Source organism: Maniola jurtina, chromosome Z (genome assembly GCF_905333055.1).
Source record: "Maniola jurtina chromosome Z, ilManJurt1.1, whole genome shotgun sequence".
Classification (NCBI taxonomy): domain Eukaryota; kingdom Metazoa; phylum Arthropoda; class Insecta; order Lepidoptera; family Nymphalidae; genus Maniola; species Maniola jurtina.
Genome location: NC_060058.1, coordinates 1,680,770 through 1,701,166, shown reverse-complemented (window position 1 = coordinate 1,701,166; position 20,397 = coordinate 1,680,770). Strand labels below are relative to the sequence as shown.

The window sequence follows — 20,397 nt, the reverse complement described above, 5'->3', positions numbered from 1 at the left end:
TTATTTAACACATTTGCTCCATCAAGCAGAGGATTTAGGACGAAACTGAGAAGATATCTTGTTATAACATTGCCTTAATCTGAGTAAAATCAAAGTGCGTCCTGTAGAACTCAATCTAACGTTTTGCACGAGTCTGACAGCCTTAACCCTTCAAGGATCTTGAATGAAATATATTCCTTTTTTTGCCCCAAAATATACGGTAAACTACCCTGGTTATTGTATTTTTTATACATTTGATTCACACACTAGCTACTGAGTGCGTCCAAGATAAAAGAAAAAAAATGATAAAAAGAGTTGACAAGGGACAGACGTAGACGGGCAGGAGGGAAGGATGGGTGTTTATTAAATAAACAAGAGAGATCCGCGGTGCGGGCCTGCGGTGCTCCATTGTGAAATGATGACGGGTACTTTTCTGCTCTTAGTGATAGGGGCCCACAGCTGAATGATCATGGAGGACTTATGGGCCGGAAACATATTAGTAAGGCGCAGTGTACACAGGAATACCGTGCGGTGGTAACCAACTGAAAACTCTACCTACACTTAGGCTGAAATTAATAGAGCGCACTTTGACCAATCTCAGACCGATTCACACCAAGCACGTACACGTGACACGTGCGTAGTGACGCGCGTAAACCCCTAACACACCGGGTTATACGTAACGTCCGTCATACGTGTGTCCGCAAGCGGTGTGCCATGTTTTATACAGTTCCATACATTACAACACAATGGTACGCGCTACGTCTACGCTTACGCGGCCTATGTGAACGAGCTATTAAGATTGAATTAAAACGAGACAGGTTTATGTGAGAGATATACATCTGTCTCGTTTTAACTCTGTCTTAAGTCTAAGCAAAGTCTCAGAGCGAACTGTACATATATCTCACCCTTAGCCAGCCTATGATGAAACAATCGGTTTTTAGGTACTTTTTGCTTGCATCATATTAAAATATTAGCTAGGTAGTAGGTAAATACCTACATCTAAACATTATTTTTGCTAGATATGCTTGCGCTTGACGACAACTATGCATGATGGAAAATCTAGAAGAAGTCTAGGCTCTAGAGTCTAGATTCAAATGCACTCACAATAATCTATTTTTCTTTAACTAACTTTGAGTGACTCTGCAAAGTTTCTAAGTATAAGAGTATCTAAACGCTATATTACACATATATGTATATATCTATTGATTTTAAGCAATTAAATATCACTACTTTAATGTTGAAGGGAAACATCGTGAGGAAACTTGCATGACTAAGAGTCTTTGAAGTGTGCCACGCCAGACTTAGCCAGTGTAGTAGACTTTGGCCAAACCCAAACGTCTCATTCTGGGTGAGACCGTTCTCAGTAGTGAGCCGGCTATGGCTCGGTGATGATGATTGTAGACTAAGCAATTTCGCCTGTACTATAACATCAATATTGATCAATTTTCGATGCAGTTTATACAATCGATCGCATGTGGGCATTCAGGTAGGTACACTCATCTCAATACGTGCGGTCGAAGATGGACAGACATGACTAATCGTTTATTAAAATTAAAAGAACCATCGCGAGAATACAATTGAATTAAGAACCCAACGAGTTTCGATTGGTACCTATTGATTAATACAAAATAAGTACTATTTTATAATATTTCGTCACTAGATATTATCATTCATGGTACTTAGGTCTCTTTTCTTCTCTAAAATGAACATCCTAACATTCAAAAATTAGATCTAAACAATTAAAATGGAATAAACAATTTTAAATATAAGCATATCAAAATGATTTTATTTTATATTGTAGATAACGGGTACATACTAGGTACCACGATTAATTTAATGTTTTTCAACTGCTAATATTTCGATGAGTCGTGGTCCCGCTCCCGATATGTATTTAAAATCATTTAATTTGCTTGAAGTGTACCTAGGTCCTTGGTTCCTTGAACACTATGATAAAAATTATAAAATTACAATTCTTTACTCTATTACTTCTTGACTCTACTTCAAAGTACGTCACATATTTATCTAAATCCATACTTCCATCTCATATTATAATTTGTGTTCAGCGAATTTTTAAATAAGTTAGATAAATCACTAGATTACAACATGGGGTTATTCAAGGGGCGGACTAACAAATTCCTGAAATGCCGGCAACAGATCAGTGGTTTCTCAAACCAAAAGATGGTTTAGTAGGATTTAATGCTGCCATACTAATTCCAGGTCAGTCCACTTCCATCTTAGACTGCATCATCACTTGGCACCAGGTGAGACTGCAGTCAAGGGCTAACTTGTTCTCAATAAAAAAAGATATCACGAATCATATTATGCCGAATCCCGGTAGTGGAGTGGAGCTTTGTAATCATTACAAAGACGAGGCGGCTTGCTCCAATTTGGAGATCTATTCACGAAAAACTTCAACGCGAGTCAAGCTCGTTATATTTAATTAAAATATAGCTTTTTATCGAACTAAAAGATACATTTTTTTCTGGTGTAGTTTATGTAATAAAGGCTGGTAGGTATTTTTTTAAAATTAATTAGCATATTTTTTTCAAAAAATTTATAGCCATTGGAGTAAAACGTCGCAACTCGCGGCGAAATGGCATACTGCGAGATGGCCTTATCCCTTAGGGATGCGGCTAACTCCCGGGAGATGAAAAGACATCACTTTTTTCACTAAACAAATGTAGTGGTATGATAAAATACTGAGCATACGTACGTTTATGAAATGTAACGACAGACCGAACTGACCGAATTTCTTCTTCAAGAAAATACTCCTGGGATAGGATAGATAAGACTGCAGTGGGTCGGGATGATCAGATTTCGATTCTAGTTTAGTGAAACACTAATTGATAATGATAATATTGGGCCGGGCACATGCATGTTTATGTTCTAACCTAACCTAACTTTAGATTTTGGTACTCAGATTTCGTTCTGAACCACATTCGATGTAATCGCAAAATCCCAAAGGAAGTAGGGCGCTAAAATCAAAAGTTTAGTTGGTTTAGATTAAAACATAATCCATGTGCCCGACTGTAAGGCCCGCAGTTTCTCAAAAATATGTGAAGTCTGCTAATCCAGACTTGGCCAGCGTGGCGGACAATGGCCTAATAAACCCTTCTCATTCTGAGTGGTAGGCCAGCGATATGGGTTGATCAAGACCATGATGATAGATTTATTTGTATGTATATATGCACTTATAAGTTGAACAGCCTCATCCGATTTAATATTTGAAGGAGGTTTATTTTGAACCTCTGTAAATATTAACACCTCGAGAGCCGGGGTATTATGGGCCGCGTGATAAATTAGGTCGCGGTCACCGCGCATTATGCTCTTGTGCAGGAATCTCACCCCATTAATATTTCATCAAACAGATGCCTCCGATATTAATAGTCCTGGATACACTGACGGAGCATCGAATAACGATACAAAGCATTTGTTACGTCACAAAAAACACCTCTCTCGATGGCCAAGGAGTGAAAACATCACATATTTCACTCATTATGCTTAGTACGAGATCAACAGATAGTATTCAGGAATATAATAGAATAAATCTAAAGTTTTACAAATACTTTTGAATCGCCAAATGCATCTCCCACTTCCTGGTTCAGAATGCCTGCGGAACTAGTATCGAAACAATTTAACTAACTTACATTTTAACTTTACATTAAGCTTTATATTAAACTGGATTTTAACTGCATTGTTTTAAGGCTCTGTACTTATACAGCCAGCGTTTCACGCGGAAACGTTCCGAAATTAAAATCAGTGGTATTGAACTCCTGACATTGATCCAATAATCTTTAGGTTCATTTTACTGTGACGTTATTGTGTATCGATGCTCGAATTCTATCAACGTTGGTGAGATGTTAAATCTCATACTAAGCACACTGGCCACTTTGAACGACCGCGAGTTCAAACGATTGTTCGAGCTATTTTATTTTCTTATTTTTCGAAAGCTTCGATAATAGGAGATAAATGTTGCGCGTAATTTTTTTAACAATATTTTCATTACCATTCTGTCACTCGTCATTCGTCTTCGTCCACGCGATATTATGTTGTGATCGAGTCACACTTTAAGAGTTTAAGCTCAGTGAAAATTAAAGGACCTTCTCAAATAGTGAGTAGTTTAGATTTTAGCTAGTAGGTACTTAAGTTTGTAGTATCCTGTCAAGAGACAGTCGAAAGACAGTATTGTAATAAGTAAGAAGTCAGACCTGGGCGCGTTTGGAACCCTCGTAGCTTTAGTTTGAAGTTTACGTAATTAAATATCACCACCATAAATATCATCTTACAAATCTAACGATTCTGACTATCAAAAGGAGTACAATAGTTACATAGGTACTTTTAATAAATGATTTTAAGTTTGAGTTTGAATACATTTAAGAGACTTTTGAGAACTCTTTTTAACCCCCGACCCAAAAAGAGGGGTGTTATAAGTTTGACGTGTGTATCTGTGTATCTGTGTATCTGTCTGTGGCATCGTAGCGCCTAAACGAATGAACCGATTTTAATTTAGTTTTTTTAGTTTGAAAGGTGGCTTGATCGAGAGGGTTCTTAGCTATAATCTAAAAAAATTGGTTCAGCCGTTTAAGAGTTATCAGCTCTTTTCTAGTTTTCTTGTAGAAAAGAAGGTTAGATAACCGTTAGGTTCATAATATTATGTCAATAGACAAATGTCAAGCTGTCAAGATGGACGTTGCCTAAATACATAATTATTTATTAGAAAATGATGTTTTGGAAAACTCAGATACTTTGGATCGTCGGGGGTGTTATAAATTTTTAATTTACACTTGTTCCACTAATTCGTTGCAGCGACAAGAGCTATCAGAGAATAAAAATCGCTCAGCGACGCTCTTGGTTGTCAAAACACTCGCGCAGTTTGCGCAGGAATATAAAGTATGTTTCAGCCACATATCTAGCGACTGGCACGAGTAATCGCTTTGCACACATCGATGCTTTGCACTCGCAGACTCGCTCATAGCCCAGCGATAAATTCCGATTTACACACTCGCTTCTCATTACTTGCAGTACTTATACCTACTTACTTAATTCGGAAGAAATAGCTGCTTACTTACCTAAAGAATCCGGTCTCTATCAAGTAGGAAGAGCTGAAACATTCAAAAGGTGCCTATATAGGTAATATAGCTCAATAATTTTATTATGGCCCTAATTTTAATAGGTAATATTTCGTTATTACCCGCCAATGGAGTCGGGAATGTATTATTAAAGTAGTTATTAAAGTAGTGTTATTCGTATCAAAGTTATGTTATTCGTATAAAGTGGGCGATAAATCCTGTGACTCTGCGAGGCGACAAAACCCGGGCGTCATTGTCGTGAATGATTTAGAGCGGAGGCGCATCTCATACGCTGAAGCGGAAATCTCATTTTCACCAAATTCAGCCCTCATGGATCCACCCCTGCTCACGCGCACGAATTGTGCATAAGTACAACGCACATCATCCTGCTAGTCATAAACGCGAAAGATTTGGCTGAAATTTGGAATGGAGATAGATTATAGATTATAGAGATACATAGGCTACTTTTAATTTCGAGATATCAAATGTTCCCACGGATTTTTAAAAAATCTAAATCCACGCAGACGAAGTCGCGGGCATTAGGTATCTAGTTCCTAGTAAAAGTCGTACTCCATAAAACTTGAACTCCATAAAAATGAATACGATATAGAATATCAAATCCCATTCCATCAGCCTGTATGCGTCCACAGCTTTCCAAGAGCGCGCCACCAAACACAGTCCTCCGCTCTCCTCATCCACCCGCTCCAGTCATCGGTCCAGTGGGCCGGAGGTCGTCTCACACTGCGCTTACCGGTACGCGGTCTCCACTCTAGAACACGTCTACCCCATCGGCCGACGGTTCTACGACAGACATGACCTGCCCATAACCACTTCAGCTTGCTAATCCTATTGATCGCTTTTGTTCTCCTGCGAATTTTCTCCCTGACAGTAATACCCAACATGGCTCGCTCCATAGCACGCTGAGCGATTTTTAATTTGCGAACATCAAGTAGGTATAAGAAGCAAAAACGAGTTGCAGCCCGCAAACATTTTTATTCGGAATGACCCTAGTCTCGTCTTATAAGCACTACATGGAGATCGTTTACGTCCGGTATAAAAGAGTTAAAAATTTAATGCACACTGACTCATCTACCTATTTAGTCATTGTGAAACTAGACTTTTGAAAACGTTAACGACCGTTCAACTCAAGGTTGAACTCAAGATGATTCAAATTCAAATTATTCATAGTTACAGTTGTTGGTAACAATTTTCAGCCTCAAACCACAAAATATATGGACAACAAGATGCATAAAGCCATGCATATAAGCCCGCAATGCAAATATATGTATGAAAGGAACAGTATTGACTGACTGACTGATCTATCATCGCACAAGGATTCAATATTTTTTTGAGGTACAAGGTAGCCCTTGACTGCAATCTCTCCTGGTGGTAAGTGATGATGCAGTCTAAGATGGAAGCGGGCTGGCCTGGAAGGGGTATAGCAGTTTAAACCCATACCCCTTTGGTTTCTACACGGCATCGTACCGGAACGCGGCCTACTATTTATCTAGGTAGGTAATAAATATATCTACCTCGCGAAGTTTCGCTCTGAAGCTCTAATCACGGGCTCTTTAGAATTTTAGATACAAGAAGTTCTCCTAAGATAATATACTATAAATATAATACGGTGTAAGTATACCTTTCCCACGCAAGTACCTACCTATCCTTTAACATCGAACAGATTACATAGAGAACAGAATTCAAAACAGCCTGTAGAGCTTATTTGAATAAGGAAAGTTTTGATCTTTTATTCCTACATGAGAATTTGAATCTTCAAAAGAGCCAAGCCGGGAAAAATATTATGGAAACGTCACCAGGTATAGGGGATATACAGAAAAATCCTTCATTACCATAACTAGCTTATCAACACGCTGCTCACACATTTTTCACCAGCTATTTCCTATTAGGCTTACACAGAACCTCTGTATGCTTACAAATGGCTCCATGGACCCAACAATGGGACTACATACATCAAACCCTCTCGATGGTGAAGCCTCGAAGGGAGGCAATATACCGATTCTGTAATCCTCACGTAAGAACTTATTTCTCAGAGATTAACCGTCGGGACCGTGGTAATTTATCAATTTGTGCCTTTAGTGGTGCAGGTATTTTATAGCTTATAAATCGTATACGCGTACTATTTTTAGTCGCTCAATCTAAGGAAGTAACGGTGATTCAGCTTGTTAGTATGGAATCAGAGCATTTTCGTCAGCGCTGTAGAAAAAAATCAGCGATGTAAGAGTCGGACGGGCATACGAAGGGTTCCGTACCATTTAATTAACTTACACTTTAATTTTTTCATTTTCAAGGCGGCCATTTTGAAATTTTTATTATTTGTTGTTATAGCAGGAGCGGTGTCGTGTTAAGTGCGCTACGACTTTACGAGACACTAGTCTTATGATTTCGAATGACATTTTGAAAAAGTAAAAGGTCAATATTGGGACTTCCGAAGTCCCGACCGCTATCACAACATAACGCCTGAGCTGGGCGAGCGACTGAGCATTACCCATTAGTAAAGCACAATGCTACAATGAGGAATCGACGCGGCTGCAGCATCAGTAGGTAATCCACGCCGCAATCCGATTACATTCGAATCGGGTGCGCTCGATAAATCGTCGCCCGCGCTTGCCTGTCGTCGGCGATTCGTTATGTCCCGGTTTACCGAAAAATATTCGATACATGGAGAAATATGTCGGCGGTCGCTTTATAGGCTAATATGTTATTTAAAGCGGGCGAGTCGGCGCGGAGTCCCGCAGCGCTGCCACCGGCTCAATGCCGATATTAATGATCCCTATGTATCACTGCGGAGTGCGAATGTCTTGTTCGATCGCTTGACGGGTCAACACTCGTGGATCAGCTGCAGTGACCTCGCCCACCCGCTCGCAGCCGTCCCAATGAGTTTACCCGACACTGTCTAGGGTTCCGTAACCGAAGAGTGCCAACGGAACCCTGTTACTAAGCCTCCGCTGTCCGTTCGTCTGTCTGTCTGTCAGCACGATTATACTTTTATTTTTATTTTTATTCACATACCTACAAGTTCGCCCTTGACTGCAGTCTGCAATCTCCCCTGGTGATAAGTGTTGATGCAAGCGAGCTAACGTGGAAGGGGTATGACAGTTTTCATTAAACCCATAAGTACCCATAGTATGGTACCTACTTATCTACTCCTTTTGGTTTCTACGCGGCATCGAACCGGAACGCTTGGCGGCTGGGCTTTGCCTATAGGGTGGTAACTAGTCACGCCTAAAGCCTACCACTAGATCAGAACAGAAATTTAGAAATTGGAAAATTCCAAACCCTTACTGGTAATCGAACCCGAGACCTCCCACTAATGAGATTACAGCGCTTACTACTGCACCAGAAAGGGCGTCATATACCTAGTTGAAGACCTGGAGAGACTGTACATAGGCTCCTTTCTATCTCGTAAATCAACGTGGACGAAGTCGCGGGCAACAGCTAGTACCTACCTATTAGTATTTATATTAGATTTCGAGAGTATACTTATAAATACTTAAGATATTTGACGATGACTGTACAACTTAACCTTTCTTTTCCATTTACCTACTTTTGTAGCGCAAGAAAAGTGCAATTTTTCACACAGTTGGTTGTCTAGTGCGAAGTTTTTTAACCAGGTTCTAGCCTTGTTCTAGCACAAAGAATTTATATAGGTACAAGATAATTTACATAGAAAAGTAATTAACGACAAATTATTAACCGACGCTTTTATAGGTTCGTGCCGCGTGACGATTAATTTGAGTTATGAAATGAGATCAAGTTTTTCTTTATTCATTTATTTAAAAAAGCCTCGCTTTGAACTAGAAATGTCCATACATATTTATGGTAAGCATAAACGCTTATACATTATGTTTCCGCCATTAAAATATACCTGTATTGATAGTATTTATATTATACTCACTTAGTTATTGATAGAAGATACGTTTGGAACCCTTGTAGCTTTAGTTTTAAGTTAACGTACCCACCTAATTAATTATCACCACTACATCATTGTTTGACAATCAGAAAGTACTAATACCTACCAATTTGAATAAATGACTCAGACTTTGACTTTGATAATAGGTATATTTTTGCGCCAAAATAGACTTCACTGTTCAAGGAAGAACCTAATAGGTATTTAATTGCTTAAAACATAGTTAGATTTAATTATATAATATTGCAATAAAATAAGTAAATGAATATAATAGTAACCAAGTAGTTTTATTTATTTATTCAGATACAAGTTAGCCCTTGATTGCAATCTCAACTGGTGGTAGGTAACTGGGTACCTACTTAAGTAAGTGATGATGCAGTCTAATATGGAAGCGGGCAAACCTGAAAGGGGTAGGTATGTTAATTTTTAATAAACCCCTTTGGTTTCCACACGGTATCGTAAAATTCGAAACCCCTGCCGGAAATCGAACCCGGGACCTCCTACTAATAAGACCACAGCGCGTAGGTACCACTGGGTCAGGGAGTTCGTCAAAATCTAGTAAAGTAGGTACTCGTAGCACATGTGTTTACGTTATTTCATACTATTACCTAGGTACCTAGGTAAAGCCCTTTTTAACCCCCGACCCAAAAAGAGGGGTGTTATAAGTTTGACGTGTGTATCTGTGTATCTGTGCGTCTGTGTATCTGTGCGTCTGTGTATCTGTGTATCTGTCTGTGAACTAGAAAAGAGCTGATAACTTTCAAACGGCTGAACCGATTTTCTTGGATTATAGCTAAGAACACTCTCGATCAAGCTACCTTTCAAACAAAAAAAACTAAATTAAAATCGGTTCATTAGTTTAGGAGCTACGATGCCACAGACAGATACACAGATACACAGACACACAGACACACATATACACACGTCAAACTTATAACACCCCTCTTTTTGGGTCGGGGGTTAAAAAGAAGGTTAGATAACCGTTAGGTTCATAATATTATGTCAATTGACAAAGGTCAAGCTGTCAAGATGGACGTTGCCTAGATAAATAATTATTTATTTGAAAATGATTTTTGGAAAACTTAGATAAAGATAGATCGTAGGCGCGGAATAGTCCAAGAAAATCAGTTCAGCCGTTTGAAAGTTATCAGCTCTTTTCTAGTTACTGTAACCTTCACTTGTCGGGGGTGTTATAAATTTTTAATTTACACTTGTCTATCTACTAAGTAACTTAACCTTGTTGGGAATACCTATACATCGATGGGAATACCTACCTACGAATTACGCTACAGGAGGCAAATTGGCAAAATTGCCTAGGTCGTTGCCTTACTCTACGTGAAATTATTATAGTAAACAATATTGATCAATACCTATTCTTACCTATTTTATGACGTGCGGAACTAAAATAACAGCTATGTACCTAGAGTCGTACAGCATTGTTATTATTAATTTTCGATTAACGTTCCAAGTAAGTACCTACATTAAAAGCAACCTATCTTAAAAGTAATTAATTAGGAACTATGATATAAAAAAAAAACATTTAATTTCAATTTAACGAATTAAAACAAACATAAAAATTATTACTAGGTAAGTAGGTATAAGTAGGTACGACTAACCTAGAGTTAATTATTTTCAAGTTAGAGAATTGTGAAAATTAAAATACCTACATAGACATACAGCTACCTACCTACTACTTAGTAATATAAGTTAAATATTGTCTCGGTAAGTTGATTTTCAGTGTTTGTTAACACATAGGATTCTATTTTTTCCTTTTGTGTTTGAAGTAAAATGAAGTGCTTGAAAATAGGTAGGTAAGTAATAAAACTGTAATAAAATTAACAATAAATGAACTGAGCAACATAAAACCTGAAAAACATCCAAAATAAGTTACCGTCGGTCTAATAGCTAGTAGGATCTAGGTAAAGAAGGTACCTATACCCTACCCAGGTCCCTACTCAGCTTCTCCCAAGACTCTATCGTCAAAATCATCGTCAACGTCAGAAAGATTAACGTCATTTTTGCATAGGCATTTGTTTTAAATCATTTTTTTAATAAATAGTTTTTTTTAAATCTTTTACTTACAGGCTTTCACATTTCTGTATGTCAGCCACATTGTACCTACCCTATCCTACAATTCTATGCGTCATAGTTGAGGACATAGAAAACGATGTAGCCTACATTTTATCCCAAAAAACAAACAATTCCAGCAGGATAGCATGCTACGCTATTTTTAAGCATTTGTCGTTCAGTAATGTTGCAAACGGAGCTACGGATTAGCGTCATTCTGTACGAGTATAGTTGAAGGTGCATAGTTGAAGACCTGTAGAGCGAACTAGGAACCGTTCCCATTATCCAACTATAAACTAACTACTTAAGTAGATAGGTAGGTACCTATATGTACTTACTTATTGCATCCAAAAATTACTGTAACAAAACCTCCATCATTCTTCCATTGAGCCACGCGGGTGAAGCCGGGGTACTAGCTAGTAAAATCCATAAAGCACATTAATGCCGAAAGATCAGTCAAAATTTAACACGGAGATTAACTGAGGCTAAATCCTGGAGCATGGTAATGGGATGGTGGGATAGAAGCTCTACATGGGAACCCTAATATAGGAATTTCGGTATCCAGGGTAAACAAAACTGCAGAGGAGTATTGGTTTAATGAAAACTGCCATGCGCTGCCCAGGTTAGCCCGCTTCCTTATTAAACTGCATCATCACTTACCACCAGGTGAGATTGCAGTCGCTAACTTGTATCTATCTGAATCAAATAAAAAGGCAAAACTGCGGAATTTTGACGGCAGAAAATTTGTACAGTTGTTGTGAGTACTTACGGGAAGATTTCTGACATAATACCTTCAACGTCAACCTCACCTGCACGTGGTGCCCCCTGCGAATTAGCAAACGAGGCAATGACGACCGAAGAATGGCGGGATAACCATTCCAAATTGCTGGGCTCTAAATAGCACAGACCAGTGACGGGCAGCAGCGTCACTGGTGCGAAGTAGCCTACAGCCCTGCGCTGACCAACCCGCCTGCCCAGCGTGGTCAGTATGGGCATCACTTTCAATGAGCAGCGCCAATAGACAAAGGCCCCCAGTTCCCGGCAGCCCTGCTATTCCCGACTACGGTAGCGGTCGCGGTCACGGTAGGGCAGGGGGTGCTAAGAATCACCGGGCTACGGATGGCTACCATACAAAACGACTCTATTTGGCAACGTACAACACCAGGACCCTGAGATCGGATGAAAGCCTAGCCGAACTTGAGGTAGAGTTGGACAAACTCAAGTGGCATGTTCTAGGATTGTCAGAAGTCCGTAGAGAGGGCGAGGATACTCTGACACTAGAATCGGGTCACGTACTCTACTATCGAGAAGGTGAGCAGACATCCCAAGGCGGAGTGGGGTTTCTGATCAACAAAGTCCTCGCAAATAACATCGTGGAGATCAGTAGTGTGTCGACGAGGGTAGCATATGTTATACTCAAATTAAACCACAGGTATTCCCTCAAAATAGTGCAGGTCTATGCGCCCACGTCGACATACTCTGATGAAGAAGTAGAGGCCGTATACGAAGACATCGTTGAGGCTATGGATAAGACTACCAGATCCTACTTCACGGTTGTTATGGGGGACTTCAACGCAAAGGTGGGAGTACAAGAATGCAACGAATCGAGGATCGGACCTTATGGAGTTGGTGACAGGAACCACAGGGGGCAAATGCTGGTCAACTTTCTAGAAAGGAAGAGTATGTTCTTAATGAACTCATTTTTCAAGAAAAGTGCCCATAGGAAGTGGACTTGGCAGAGTCCCGATAACATGACCAAAAACGAGATTGACTTCATCATGACGGATCGTAGGGATATATTCAGGGATGTCTCCGTGATCAATAGATTTAATACTGGAAGTGATCACCGACTCGTAAGAGGCTCTCTGAATATAGACCTTCAGCTCCAGAGACGACGTTTGATGGGGTCAACTCTTCGCCCGAGACCACGCCAACCCATAGTTGCAACAGAAAAGTTCCAATTAGAACTTAGGAACCGATTCGAATTGCTGGAAACCACCGACGAGGTTGATCAGAAATATGGCGATCTTGTGGACGTCGTTCGGGAAGTGGGTAGTAAATTTTGCCAAAAAGAAGGCAAAATCTTTTCATCCAAGATCTCTAGCGAGACCCTGGATTTGATGCAGCAAAGACGGGAAATGTCCTCAACTTCGTCAGAGAGGCAGTCTCTAAACAAGCTCATTAAAAAGCGAATACGCTTCGATATGCGTGCTGCCAACACTCGCAATATAAAAGATGCGATTGAACGCAATAAGGGGGCTAAAGTATTCGCTAAGAGTCTTGGGAGGAGCCATTTGACGAAGTTGAGAACATCGGATGGCCGAACTGTTGCTTCGAAACCAGAGGTGTTAGCGGAGATCGAGCAGTTTTACGGGCAGCTCTACTCTGCCCATGCTTCGAAACCTGCACCCACCCAATCCACGAACGACCAACGTGCGAGACTTGTGCGCCACTATACCGATGACCTCCCGGATATCGACGTAGGTGAGATTAGTATAGCCCTCGGACAGCTGAAGAATAATAAAGCCCCAGGTGATGACGGTATTACAGCGGAGCTCCTGCGCGCAGGAGGAAAGCCAATTCTTAACAAGCTTAAAGACCTCTTTAATACCGTCATCAAAACGGGCACAACACCGGAAAAATGGAGTAGAAGTGTCACCGTACTCTTTTTCAAAAAAGGAGATAAGAGTCTACTTAAGAACTACAGACCAATCTCACTTCTAAGCCATATTTACAAGCTGTTCTCGCGGGTTATTACGAATCGTCTCGCCCGAAGACTTGACGAATTTCAGCCTCCGGAGCAGGCTGGGTTTCGGAAAGGCTACAGTACCGTAGACCACATCCACACGCTACGGCAGATTATGCAGAAGACTCAGGAGTATAATCTGCCTCTCTGTCTAGCGTTTGTGGACTACGAGAAAGCCTTCGATTCCATCGAGACCTGGGCTGTTCTGGATTCATTACAGCGATGCCAAGTCGACTGGCATTATATCCAAGTGTTGAGATGTTTGTATGACTCCGCCACCATGGCCGTCCAAGTTCAAGACCAACAAACGAATCCGATCCCTATACGGAGAGGTGTGAGGCAAGGAGATGTAATATCTCCCAAACTTTTCACCTGTGCCCTAGAAGACGTGTTTAAGGTATTGGACTGGAATGGTCGAGGCATAAACGTGAATGGCGAAAATATCTCTCACTTGCGATTTGCGGATGACATAGTCATACTGGCTGAATCGTTGCAACACCTTGAGGAAATGCTGATCGAGCTTAGCTGTTCTTCCAGACGAGTAGGTCTTGAGATGAATATAGACAAAACGAAAGTCATGTTTAACGAACACGTTACCTCAAGACCCGTCACCGTCGGCAATGTCAGCATCGAAGTTGTTCAGGAATATAACTACCTCGGCCAGATTATAAAATTCGGTAGAAACAACTTCGACAAGGAGGCTGACAGAAGAATCCAGCTGGGCTGGGCAGCATTTTCAAAGCTACGTCAGGTCTTCGAATCGTCGATACCGCAAAGCCTTAAGACTAAGGTCTTCAATGAGTGTGTCCTACCTGTGATGACGTATGGAGCAGAAACGTGGACACTGACAGTTGGCCTCATCCACAAACTAAAAGTCGCTCAGCGCGCTATGGAGCGAGCTATGTTGGGTATTACTCTCAGGGATAAAATCCGGAACGAGGAAATTCGCAGGAGAACAAAAGCGACCGACATAGCTCAGAGGATTAGCAAGCTGAAGTGGCAATGGGCAGGCCATGTCTGTCGCAGAACCGACGGCCGTTGGGGCAGACGTGTTCTGGAGTGGAGACCGCGTACCGGTAAGCGCAGTGTGGGACGACCTCCAGCCCGCTGGACCGATGACCTGAAGAAGGTGGCGGGGAGCGGGTGGATGAGGAAGGCGGAGGACCGTGTTTGGTGGCGCGCTCTTGGAAAGGCCTATGTCCAGCAGTGGGCGCTTACAGGCTGATGGATGGATGGATGGATGAGAATAGAATAGATTTTTATTCAAAAAAACTTTTTACAAGAGCTCTTGAATCGTCAGAATAATCTACCGCTGGTTCGGAATGCCTTTCCTACCGAGAAGAACCCGCAAGAAACTCGGCGGTTGCTCTTCAAAAATAAAAGTTCAAATTAAATAGGCAATTATTTTAAATTATGAGGTTTTTGGTCAATTTTTGGCAAAACATTAGGTAGGTAAGTAGGTACCAACCTACTTACCGTTTACGAATCATGGGCATCAATGGTTTTAGATGACTACGGAACTCTACCAGAGTGAACCAGAGTGAGGGAACTCTCGGTTTGATCCTTATATGGCAAATATAAGGCTATGGTGACGTGAAATCATAAAAAAATAGGGCTATAAGTAATAGGGCTACCTGCGTCAAATGTAGTAGCAATTGTCGCCTGCCAGTGACGTCGGAGGTCCCTACTTCTTGGCCCACGATCTCCGCCGTCTAATACTGATCGCACATAAGCCGGAGTGTTGAGACTTGAGTGACAGTTCACGACACTATAACTGTCGTGAACTTCGAGGCTTCGATGTCAATGGCAGTCGTCCAATGTTCCTACATTTGACGCTAGGTATTCTATGAATAGTCTATATTTCTTTGATTTCACGTCACGCATATCAGAGTGAACAAGAGTGAGGGAACTCTCGGATTGGTCCTGAACGATATGTCAAATATTAGGATAATCTGACGTAAAATCAAACCTGCCTCAAATGTACCTAAGAACTAGCCAGTGATGTCGAAGTCTAGACGTTTTGTTAGAAGTTCCCTAACTGTCGTGAAATACTTAGGTAAGTACTGTGACTCTACCTCATGTGTGTTCTGTAGGTATTTAAAAACTGAACCCAGACGGACGAAGCCGCAGGAAAAAGTTGTTAGGTAATTTAAAGAAAGAATCTATTCATACTTAGTTTATTTGAAATCCTAGTTAACGTAGATCTTTCAGATGAAATGCAAAGGTCCATAGATATTACCTGAAAGATAGAGTGAAGGAGGGTCGGAGGTTTTTAGTCCGTAGGCCGTTGGGCAGCATCATACCCTTAACACCGAGGTATCGACTGATTCCATGAGGATTTTTTCCACCCCAAACGAAAAGAATACCTAGATATAGTTTGGAAGTTAAGTATTTGTTTGATCTAAGTTCTTTTGTCTATCTAGTTACTTTCCTAAATCATCCGAGGTAGGTAAGTAGGCCTACTAGAACCTAGCATCAGCAAAACTTATCCTCATAGATATCCTAGGTAAGTACTTAGGTATCTACCTACTTACCTACTTATCTACCTATCACCTCATTCATTATTCATACCTAAATAAAAACTAAACTTATGCGTGATGTGTGGATAAACTGATAACAGGCACACTTCATTTAGAAGAAAACACATGATGACGATGATTTTTTTTAAACCATTCCTAAGTAGGTAAGTACCTACCTACTTGCCTAGATATTTACTGAAAACACCTAATAGTAATTAGGCATAAAATGAAATGAATTTACCTACTTACCTACTTAATTATTTCATGTAAAACAGCCTGCCCCACTTATATGATATGCCAAGATTACCAGCGAAAGTACTATCTTTGTCAGCCTGGTAGCTATAGCTATCTAAACTCTACTCATTTTGAGAGGAGACCTGTTTTCAGTAATGGGTGATACATTGTGATGAAGAAAATTAGTAACCAAGCACTCACCTTCATTTCTCGCTTTACACTCAACACTTTTCCTTCTTTACCGTCCCCGCATAAAGTATGATAACTGAAACATTCAGTGCTCTCACGTATCATTAAACTGTCAAAACATGACCTGCAACCCACTGAAAGCTACACACATGTACTCTTTATACGTATTATTATTAATTCAAATGACGCTTAGCACAGTTTCTTGTAGTATTATACTGGTATACTGGTACAAAAGGCCGAAACGCGTCGGTGCGACCACCCGTCACACAAGAATCACACAAACTAAGTTTCACAGGGGACTAGGCGGCGTCGAACTCGCAGCCCTCGCTTTACCATCCTCCCATTGGCCAGTCTTCGACCACAGGGCGTGGTTCAGCTCCAGTGGTCCTCGCCTATGAAAATTGCAGTACACTAAAACTCCCTTCCTTGTATTATTAACGGGCGGTTTAAAACGATCGCCGATGTCGAGTATCGGATTTCAACTCGGCTGTACAACTGTGGGGAAACATACCTATAGGAACATACCTGTCCATATTTGTACTGATTCTATTGATAGGTACAGGTAATCTGAACACGTACCTGAAGCCACTGGTTCTGTCTTAACTTTCTCTCGTCGTGTCAGATTGCCGTCTATTGGAATAAGTGCCATTATTACTTATTTAGTAAAACGGTAGAGTCTGTGTCGGAGGTGGAGAGGGGAGGGGATCAGGTTTAGGACCATTTTTAGGGTTCCGTAGCCAAATGGCAAAAAACGGAACCCTTATAGATTCGTCATGTCTGTCTGTCTGTCTGTCCGTATGTCACAGCCACTTTTTTCCGAAACTAAGTATAAAGACTAAGTATACTGTTGAAACTTCGTAAGTAGATGTATTCTGTGAACCGCATTAAGGTTTTTACACAAAAATAGAAAAAAAAAAACAATAAATTTTGGGGGTTCCCCATACTTAGAACTGAAACTCAAACCCATACGTGTGGGGTATCAATGGATAGGTCTTCAGAAATGATATTGAGGTTTCTAATACCATTTTTTCTAAACTGAATTGTTTGCGCGAGAGACACTTCCAAAGTGGTAAAATGTGTGCAAAATGTCGGAAAATTACCTGAGTAGGTACGGAATCCTCAGTGCGCGAGTCTGACTCGCACTTGGCCGGTTTTTTGTAATACGAAACGAATGATATAGTCTTCAGTTGGTAGGTAGGTAGGTAGGTACTTGGTAGGTATCTCGAATATCAAATTAAAACCGACAGTTTGTAAATCCCATCAGTTTTAGTTGTCAGGTCGCCTACAGCATCAAGATTGAGGAGTTGGAATCCAAATTGTTTATAGGACAAAGTCGCAAAGTTCCTCTATCGATTAAAAAAAAGTTACTCAAATCGGTTCAGAAGTCTCGGGGATTTCGCTATATGTACAAAGGTAGAAAAACACAACTCCTTTTTTGAAAGTCGATTAAAAAAGGGTCCAGTTTAAGAAATTAATTCTATTATCGACTATTCTCACAAATTAGTCGATACTAGAATTAATTTCTTAAACTGGATTCTTTCAAATAAAGATTTTTATATAAACCTATGAGGATGATACCTACTGCCATTAGTGGAGTAAATAAAGCCGTAAAATAGCCAATCTTAGGAAGTCCTCAGAAACAGCTCCGATTTTGATGATTTTTTTTTTAAATTCTTGTTTTTTATACTTACATTATTTAAAATCAGAAACGTTTTGAAGCGGGGAAATAATTTTTAGTATTTTTTTATCCATATGTGCGATATTTATACACGAAGTCCAGAAAAACGCTACCTTCTCTTTGAGAAGTTGTAGAGGAGGTCAAATGCTACAAATGACCTCTAAACACTTATGGGCAAAAACCGCCCGTTTTTGAGTTATTGATCGTTTTCAGAAAAATACGTATTTGTTTCTTTGAAAATCAATTTAAAAAAAGTAAGGCATATTGCCGACTTTTTATTTGATTTCTAAGTACTAGACATCTCAATTAATAATTGTGAATTCTAAAATAAAAATAATCTTTGTAGGTTCCCCGGTTAGGGATCCAAGACTGTACCAGTTTCATAATTTCTATTGGGTTACTTTGCAAAAATGCAATTTTTTTTTAAGTTATAGAAATTTTTGGCCTGAAAATTATTTACAAAGCTTTTACATATTCTCCGCTATCTAATGATGTACAAAACTTTAAATAAGTTGAAAATTAGCTAAAAAAACTTCCACCTCCGCGGGTCGCGCTCATTCGATATAGACAGAGGTCAGAATTTGACTGCGAGCTTCATGCTTGTAAATTGTAATGTAAGCTTTTCGATTAGATAAACAATGTCACCACGTTATAACTACGTCACCGTCGCTCATAATAAAAACAATGATCTCTTTGTACATTGCTTCGCGATAAGCTGAACACGCTAACGTAAGCAAAAGCATTTCCATGAATTGGGCAAGGTGGTCAGCGCCGCGCGCCGACATACCTATATAAGCATACCTAAGTATTTGTGCTCTACTCAATAGTGTTCAAGTAGCTCTTAAGAATGATACCCACATGTTAGGATAAGAGCAAAAATTTTGCCGGCTTTATTTTTCATGTACGGGAGCCCCCCTGGAAAATTATTTAATTGAATTTCTAATTCAATATTTGGGTGCAGATCAACGTCTTACACCAAATACCAAAATTTCAAGTTTGTCATTTCGTCTAGAGACCTGTGACATGTTCCGGACAGACGGACGGACGGAGAGACAGACAGACAGACAGCAGAGTGACATAAATAGGGCTCCGTTTTTACCCTTAAGGTACGGAACCCTAAAACATACAGTCGAATTGAGAACCTCCTCCTTGATTACATGAATTGACATTAAACAAGTGTAAATTAAAAATTTATAACACCCCCGACAAGTAAAGGTTACAGTAACTAGAAAAGAGCTCATAACTTTCAAACGGCTGAATCGATTTTCTTGGATTATAGCTAAGAACACTCGATCAAGCCACCTTTCAAACAAAAAAACTAAATTAAAATTGGTTCATTAGTTTAGAAGCTACGATGCCACAGACAGATACACAGAAACACAGAAACACTGATAGGTACACAGATACACACGTCAAACTTATAACACCCCTCTTTTTGGGTCGGGGGTTAAAAAAGAATTATCAAAATCGATTCATAACTGGCGGAGTAATCACGTAACAATTATTAAAAAAACATACAGTCGAATTAAGACCTCCTTCGTTTTTTTTGAAGTCGGTTCAAAAGGAGCAAAAGGGCGTCAAAGCGTCTACATCTGTGTGACGGAGAACCACCATTTCTGGGGAACTCCTAGTCATCGTAATGAGTTTATTTCTAAGGACGTCTCTCAGAAATAAACCCGTTACCTTCATGCCAGCGGACTTAAGCCTTCGCTTAGACTCCGCTGAAGCATGGTAACAGTGTAGCTCACGGACGCCCGAAATATCCATTTCGGAGGTTGTACTTATACTCATCAACTAAAAAAACTCATAGCGCGATGTAGGACTTTTCCAATTTAATACACTTTCTAACGTTTAAAACATATTTTTTTCTTAATCAAGGGACACCTTATATTGCTCCTATTCATTATGAATAGTTATATTGGAATTTAAAATTAAAACAACGTAGTAATTATTTAAAATTGTGAATTCTTACCGTCCGTGACGTCAGA

At 40.0% G+C, this 20,397-nt stretch overlaps 1 protein-coding gene across 2 annotated transcripts in view; it reads right to left on the bottom strand.

Moving 5' to 3' along the window:
* LOC123880008 (LIM/homeobox protein Awh) overlaps positions 1 to 16,974 on the bottom strand; it is a 90,172-nt gene extending 73,198 nt beyond the window's left edge. For both annotated transcript variants that reach the window (XM_045927860.1, XM_045927862.1), the window contains exon 1: positions 16,744 to 16,974. In XM_045927860.1, coding sequence (XP_045783816.1) covers positions 16,744 to 16,836 — 93 coding nt within the window. In that variant the 5' untranslated portion in view covers positions 16,837 to 16,974. The remainder of the gene's footprint in view (positions 1 to 16,743) is intronic.
* Positions 16,975 to 20,397: the final 3,423 nt, after the last annotated feature.